The sequence below is a fragment of the Dermacentor silvarum genome, chromosome 1, assembly GCF_013339745.2.
Source record: "Dermacentor silvarum isolate Dsil-2018 chromosome 1, BIME_Dsil_1.4, whole genome shotgun sequence".
NCBI classification, from domain to species: domain Eukaryota; kingdom Metazoa; phylum Arthropoda; class Arachnida; order Ixodida; family Ixodidae; genus Dermacentor; species Dermacentor silvarum.
Window position 1 is genome coordinate 392690280 of NC_051154.1, and position 8520 is coordinate 392698799.

An 8520-nucleotide genomic window follows, 5' to 3' on the forward strand; every position below is an offset into this window, starting at 1 on the left:
ATTTCGCGTTTTTCGGTCATCAAGGCGGAAAGAGGACGGTCCCTTCTTGCTGGTCACTTTTCTTATGCAACTGAATTTCAGGTTACCTTTAAAGGCTATGGTGGGTTTTTTACCCTGACAAGGTCGCCAACATCCACTCTGGTTTCTCTTGCAGCCCTCCGAGTGTCCGTGTATTGTTTGCTGTACTGTTGTTTTTGCTTCACCTGCTCACATAGGTGGCGGAGCGCCAAACCAGAGTTGGCCAAGGACGCAGCTGAACGGCCGCGCAGGAGGAGGGCTAGAGCACCTGTATGTGTGGCGTGCGGCGTGCAATGGTAAATGCCTAAAATCAGTCATTGGCAGTTGCAAAGGCTTCATTGTAGATATATAAATTATAAGGTGACTGAAGCAAACAAGACAAAGGTTATGATACTGGTTTACGTCTCTCCTAGTAGCAAACTGTTTAAAAGATTTGAAGGAAGTTTACCGGTTGAATATTCCCTATTTAGAAGATTGCTTTCTGGATGAGCATTTAAGGTACGAGGTATAATAACCAAAAGTTTTTGAAGGCCATAATTTGTTCTTGTCGTATCAAACTTGTAGTGTTTATGTCGAAAATTGTAAGATGCAACATTTAAATACTTTTGCTTGAAATTTTGTTTATCATTTTTTACTAGTTTATGTATATGAATTGATAATTTCTTTAGATATGTTTGTGGAATATTCAGCAGGCTGTGTTTAAACAATCAACTTCTCGTGCTTTCATGAAGTGATAGATTTTGAATAGCATGCATAGCTCTTTTTTGGAGTATGGAAAGTTTCATTAAGTTAGTTTTTGTATTCGTACACCATATTATAGTCAGGTACAACTTTAGAAGACAGGAGGAGGCCCCGCCCAGTTGACCGAAGCGCAGCAGTCAATTCAAGAAATAGTCCCGCTCAAAAAATTGTGCCTGCTTCTAAAACGCGTATTTGTCGGTATAAATAAGATTTGTGTATCTTGACGAGTGGTTTGGTAAAACTATCATGATGGAAATGCTACCGCACATGCCGGATCGCGAGAGAAAAATAACTCCGTGCCTTCTACAACGCTGTGCGTCGTCTGCTACGGAGCAAGATCGACGGCACCGGGCGTAGTAGTCACTGGCTTAATAGCATAAGATTCATATATACTTTTTGTGTGTTTGCACAACCTTATTTTTTTAATGTGTTGGGCTTATTTTTAATTAATATTTTTTTCTTTTTTTTTTCGCGGTTGCGAACCTGCCTTCTCGTGAGTTCGCGCATGATCGCGCGCGGCATGCCGTGCCAGTTTTCAGCTATGGAGCCCAGCGAGGTGACATCGGAACGCGATCCTTTGTTGCCGAACGAGCGTTGTGTCGCCTCGATGACCACACCACCAAGGAGCCTCGGCAAGAACAATAGCGGCCACATCCTGAACAGGGATTCACGCAACATGACTTTCCTCTGCTACACGTTTTGGCGTAACAGGCAGCCTGAACGCAGCGTGGAGGATACGAGCAAGTTTGTCGCCGACATGCTCGGTGTCAGCGAAAGGACTGTGTTCAGTGTGAGGGAGGAAGTTAAAGCTTCGCATTTTTCGGGTGGAAAACTGACGAAGCCATCGCGAAAGCGCCCACGCAATGCGGAGAAGACGCAGCGCGAAGTTTGACAGCTTCACGTTGTGCGCGCTGAAGTCATGTGTGCACGATTTCTTTCGCCGCAACGCGATACCGACGGTCGAGAAGATAACTACCGAGTTTCCCCATCACTAAGGCGGTGTACTGTGCGTCGCCTGCTTGCCGAGATCGGCTTCAAGCACGAAAAGAGAAGCCGCAACTCGCTGCTTGTCGGCTGGGATGACATCACCAATTGGCAGAATCGCTACCTCCATGACGTGGAGCGCTACCGGGTGGAAGGCGGAAAGATCTTCTACCTGGACGAGACATGTGTGACAGCAGGACACACTCGGTCGATCGTGTGGACAGACACCGTGGTGCAGAAGCGCGGACGCCTGTTCGCTCGAGCAAATGGCCTGACGACGGGTCTAAAACAACCTTCTGGGAAAGGTCAGCGCCTGATCGTGATGCACATCGGCAGAGAGGATGGTTTCGTCGACGGCTGCTTGGATGTATTCAGAGGCCAAAAGACAGGCGACTACCACGAAGAAATGGATGGCAATCGCTTTGAGGGCTGGTCAATGACGTTCTGCAGAACTTGCCAGCGGATAGCGTCATTGTTTTAGACAATGCACCTTACCATAGCCGGCGAGAAGAGAAATTGCCGACGACGGCCTGGAAGAAGGAAAAGATACAGGAGTGGCTCACAAGCAAGAACATCACCTGCGGTGAAAGGATGTTAAAGAAGCAGCTGCTTGAGCTGGTGGCATCTGTAAAGTCACGCTTTCAGAGCTACATCGTAGACAACACAGCTGTAAGGGCCGGTTTCATTGTACTCAGGCTCCCGCCGTACCACTGCGAATTTAATCCCATTGAGCTTGTGTGGGCCAAGGTCAAAAATGGCATCGCTGCGGACAACAGAGACTTCAAGCTGTCCACGGTTGACGTCATTTTGAGGGAGAAAATCAAGCAGGTAACGGCAGAAGACTGGAGGAAGAGCATTCAGCATGTGATTGACTTGGAGGCAAAGTTCAGACTTTACACGTCTGGGAGTGAGCACATTCAACCCATCATCATCCAGCTGGGTGAAGATGACACTGAAGAAAGCGACTCTGACTGCGAGCTGTTTGGCATTGAGCCACTCGACGAAGCATAAAGGCTTCTTATTAACAAAAGAGCAGCCCTTATTAGGGCTATCAAAATTTTGCCGGTGTGTTCGCAACAGCCAACCATCCATTCCGTGACCTCTCAAATAAATAAGCAGTTCCATTTATGGCATATTCCTTAAATTAGAAGCTCAATTCTGATAAGCAACGTCCTGCACACATTGTGCTCGATTTAAGAAGTGGCATAGAAACACATTTAAATGCTGGCATATCTGAATTGAAACACTATTGTTAACCCTGATTATCGTTGGCGGGCTCAAAATGCTCATTCGGGCAGCCACCGTAGAGTTTGACGCGCCCCATAGTGAAATAGCAGTAGTCAGAGCATGCTTTATGGTTCTGTTAGCAGTCTGCACTGCAAATCACAGTCATGTCATAGCGAGTGGTGGTGAAATAGGAGCAGACAACACGAAACTGACAGCCACTGTCAGCAGCTTGAATGCCAAAGCACATTCATGTGGTTGCAATGTTTATTTTGTTATCTGGCTCACACAAGTAATGCAAATAAGAGAACAAATATAAGACATCATTAGCTAAGTGAGGCCCAAAATGCTCATTCAGGCAGCCACCATCTAGTTTGACGCGCCACATAGTGAAATAGCAGCAGTCAGAGCTCGCTTTATGGTTCCGTTAGCAGTCTGCACTGGAAATCAGTCATGTCAGAGTGAGTGGTGGTGAAATAGCAGCAGACAACACGAAACTGACAGCCACTGTCAGCAGCTTGAATGCCAAAGCACATTCATGTGGTTGCAATGTTTATTTTGTTATCTGGCTCACACAAGTAATGCGAATAAGAGAACAAATATAAGACATCATTAGCTTAGTGGGGCCCAAAATGCTCATTCAGGCGGCCACCGTCGAGTTTGACGCGCCCCATAGTGAAATAGCAAGAATCGGAGCACGCTTTATGGCTCCGTTATCAGTCTGCACTGAAAACTGAAGTGTTGTCATAGCCAATTTTCAATTGAATAATCTGACTCGAGCAAGTAATGCGAATGCAAGCATAAGTATTAACGTGATTAACTTTGCTAGCATTTTTTTGTCATATTTACGTACTGGAAAAATGCTCAGTAAAGTTGAACGTGTTTTAGTGAGTCACTTTGTTCATTACAAGCCGTAGGCAAAGTGACGGACAGATTCAGACAGTGGTATTGGGGAAGTAATAAATGCTGAAAGTTGCAAAAGCTCTCACTGCACTGCTTTGCTGGACTCCATCCACTAGAAAACTGCATTTGTAATGATGAAAGCGTCAAGACAGTAAATGATACCCCACTGCACAATGTTATATATGTGTACCACCACATGTGACGGGCAGCAAAACCATCTGTTTATTAAGACCGAATGCAACAACATAGCAAGGTGCTGTTTCACAATATGGCACCTTTTCATGTGCACGTCTGGCAAGCTACCGTATGCACTGATGCGTAAACACATTAACAGGGGTAAGAGACGAAGTAATTGTGCACGCCACGTGATGCTTTTAACATTTTGTATCTGTCAATGTTTCTGTTGTCACAGCTGATAGAACTTTCTTTGGTGCAAGTTGGTTAATCACATTGCGGCAACAGCACAAGAAGCAAGATCAGAATAGTAGGAGAAAACAAAGCAAGGTGACAGACTGAGGAGGCAAGGTAGACAAGAGAGAATGGCTTTAATGACATCGAAGAGGCCAGCCCTGCTATTCACTGGACTTGGTGCTTTGAATGAGACGAGTTAATGGAATTGTAAAGAAAGTTGTGGCTGCAGCATGCTTACAAGAACAAAAGCAAAGTTAAAGGATAGAAATAGGAATAAATACATACACGCACGGAAGAACTCACATATTCACACACATGAACACAAACGCGAGCACGAAAACTAAGATCTAAAATACAAAAAAGGGCAAAATAACAAATATACATAAACGCACAAGAAAACACGGACACACATTTAACGCAGACGCGAGTAGAACTATTAGGAGTCAGTTCACAAGCAGCTGTGCCTACTTTGTCGTACTTTTTTTTAATGTACATATTGGCTCTGTTGCCTTCACTGTCATAGGAATTTTTTAGTAGCGACATATCACGACAAAGCGCAAAGCTGTGTTGTGAGAAAGCAAGTCGAGCGCTGACAGCACAGCTTATGCGCGATTGTGTCACAGCAGGCTTTCTACAGCTGGCGCGTGCAGTGAGCGAAGAGTTCTAAGCCACACAGCGACGCGAATTCATGCCAAGCTCCCTTGCAACGGCACCAGTGTATCAGTCATAATTTTATATTAGCATTCAGGCTGACATTAAAGAAACAAACACTGCTTCCAAACGCCTGACCATTAACAATCTGATGACATTCGCTCAAGCAGCACGTGTTAATCACTGATTGTTAGCATTGGTGGAAAGCAACCAATCGACGGTGCTACACAACACTCGAACGACGCTGCTAGACGCTCGGATGTCTTATCACACTGCTGCCAACGATCGGTCGTTTGCACGCTGAGCTGGCAGCAACGAATCTTTGCGTTGGAGGTTGCTTTCACAAATCTTTTCTGTTGAGAAACTCGCAGGTTGGTTTCATCCGCGCACGCTTTTCTCATTTATCCTGATAATGATTTTGCTCCATCATTTCACCACGTCCGTCGAGAAACACAGGGGCACAGTACACAAACACACCCGCCGCTCACAGTAGGCACTAGACTTTGGCGAACTCTCCTCGTCGTAACTTCACTTAGGAGCAAAACAAAACACCATGGAACAAACACGTACGATGTTTCTTTGCAGCGGTATGTCGCCGCGGGATCCTGTTTCCACATGAAGAGCAGTGCAGCATCACCGATGTTCGCTGCAATCTTTCTTCGCCGGCTCACAGCTCAGAACAAACGCACGTGGCACAAATTGTGCATCATAAGCTCACAATAATATTTCCGGCATGACCGACCACCACAAACAATTCGAATTCACTCTGACGAAGGGAGATGCACAGAGCTGACGCGACTCGGCCCAGTTCGAAGCGAGGGCGGCCATGTTAGTCATGTTCTCCGTCGGCGGGGACACCGGCCGTCCGGCTCATGATGTCACCTGAAGTGCACGCCGATTGGTGCCGGCTCGTGTGCATCCGCATTTGAGGGGCAAATGCTGCTGTCTTCTAACGTTGTATCTGACTATAGTATGCAATAATAAATGTGACAGCAAACAAGCGAGTAATACAATAGGAGCTTTACTCGAATGGGTAATGCATAACAAAATTTGTTTATTATGCTTATAGAATGAGCTACTTTAGTTGATAAGTAATTGACGTATTCTGACCACAACATAATCTCCGGAAATACAAGACCTAGAAATTTTTTTTTATTCGCGCTCCAGGTAGCTGGTGTGATACTTCATGTAGAAATCATTGTGAATGGTTTTATTCTTTGATCTGAACACTACATATTTTGTTTTGTTAAAGTTTAATTGCAAGTGATTTCCTTTTAGCCATATTGCGAGTTCAGATAGCCATGCATTGCCTATTTACTGTAATTCTTGACAATCTTGTCCAGCAAAAAAAAACATTTGTATCGTCAGCATAAATCACAATATCCTTAGTACCTTGTATGTTAACTATGTCGTGATTGTATATTAAAATTGGACGGGACCTAATATAGACCCTTGATGTACGCTTGGTCAGATTACTCCTGTGTTTGATTTGATATGATTTGCAGTTGTGAATTGTTGGCAATTATTCAGATAGTTACTGATAAGTCTAACGCTACTGCTCTTATACCATAATAACTCAACTTTCTTTTTAGTATGTCGTGTGCTATGGAATCAAAAGCCTTACGCAGGTCTAGGAAGATCCCTGTCATTATTAATTTGCGCTCAAAGTTGTGAAGCATTTTTTAGTTTATACGTAGTGTAAAGTTGCGTTCGTAACAGCCTACAGTTGGAGCCAGCCAATCCAGCTTCATCACCATTGTCATCACAAGATCGCAAGCTTGGATCGTGACGAAACAAATTGTCGCATAACGTGATGGTTTCAAATGCTCGCTTTCAGATTTACCATGAAAGCACATTTAATTGATAAGTTTTTTACTTGTTAAGCTAGCAGCAACAAGTCGCGGCACATATTTTTGGCATTCGGGAGAATTCCATGCATCTCAGGAGGAACTAGCATAGTGGTTAGTCTAGGCATGGGCCACCATGCCTCTTGCAATTGTTGCAGAGCCGTTTGAAAAATGCAGAATATCAAATGCTCTATGCACTGTTCGGAGGACATGTGCTTCTTCATAAACACTGATAAAGTGCTGTCTGAGAGGGATGCTGGTGCACATTAAGTAATTAAACTTTCATTCTGTGCAGGTGAAGTTCAGAGGTTTTGCCTTTTGCTTATTTCCAGAATCGGAGGCACACTATGTTTTTCTCTATAACCAAATGGGTGCCCGTACAATTTGGTCTTTGGAGCTCTGATGCCATGTTTATGTTAGTCTTCTGCTTTGAATTTGTAAAAAGTGAGTGCGGCATTTGAATTGGAGACATCTTTGAGTCTGGGCAAGTACTGCTAAATGAATCAGTGATGTGTTTAGGTGTTTTTCCTGCCTCTTGCCTAATTCAACACACTGGATAATTAGACTAATTTTGTCAGTGGAGTTAGGGTCGAATTAATGTATGTCGACTGTAATTGCAACTCCAGGTTCCTATCTTGGTAAGAGATATTCCAGCTTACCGGAAGCATTACAGCGCATGTGAGCCATTCATATTACTGGAACAGTTAACTTCATGATATCATTCCCAGTGTTTCATATTTCGACTGCTGTAGTTTACATTTATTATGTTTGGGTTAATGTGCAGCTTTTTGTTTTATTGTGGGTTCTTCTGTGTCACTGTGCTTCACAGGATTGCTTACAGTGATAACCGGGCTCATATATCTGTAGGATATGAGGGGGAGGGTAATTTAAAAGTTGATATAACCTTTGCCTTCAGCAATGCAGCAAAATTTGTGTGCAGCCTAATTTGATATAATGATGTGGATATTGCAAATTATTGGATATTATGAAGTATTTCTAAAGTGTTTCTCGCCAATATCAGTGTGAAACAAATATATGCTTATAACTTTTATCACATGCAATGAAAGGTATTTTGTGGCGGCTGCGATAGGATTATGATGCAGTTTGACTGTACATGTTTTGTCTGTTTTCTTGCACTGTTTTGCTGTGACAGAGATAGGTTTTTAATTAATGGTGGTTTGTGCGGCTCTTTCTGTGCAGCCTGCCCCCCACTAAGCGTATGAAGGGTGCAACCTCGCGAGTTGATGTGCCGGATGACTTCGACAACCCAATTGCAGCTCCCCACCCAGGTGAAAATTTCCTGTTGGTTTCTTGCTGGGAGTTGCTGGTTTGTACTGGTTTCTGATGGAACCAGCAAGTAACCTGTTGGTTTCCTGCTGGTTGTGCTGGTTACAGCAGGGTGCTTACTGGTTTTCTATTGGTCCCAGCGGGCTGTCTGCTGGCTTTCTGAAGGTTCCAGCAGGGTGCTTACTGGTTTTATGTTGGTGTCAGCAGGCTGCGTGCAGACTTGTTGCTGGTTCCAGCAGAGTGCTTACTAGTTTTCTGTACTGGTTCCAACAGGATACTGGTTTCCTCCTGGGACGCTGCTGGAACCACCAAGTAACCTGCTGGTTTTCAGTTGGCTTGAACTGGTTCCAACAATGCTCTCATTGGTTTTGTTTGGAGTCAAACATTCAGTCAAACAGTCCAAGCATTCACTCTTGGAGTTAGGATCTGCTGTTTCTATCTAAGAACTTACTGC

General features: G+C 44.2%; 1 protein-coding gene across 1 annotated transcript in view; it reads left to right on the forward strand.

Moving 5' to 3' along the window:
• Positions 1 to 8124, forward strand: part of LOC125943837 (uncharacterized) — a 33433-nt gene extending 25309 nt beyond the window's left edge. Inside the window, exons 5-6 of the mRNA XM_049663364.1 lie at positions 216 to 314; positions 7980 to 8124. Coding sequence (XP_049519321.1) covers positions 216 to 314; positions 7980 to 8124 — 244 coding nt within the window. The remainder of the gene's footprint in view (positions 1 to 215; positions 315 to 7979) is intronic.
• The last annotated feature ends 396 nt before the right edge of the window (positions 8125 to 8520 follow it).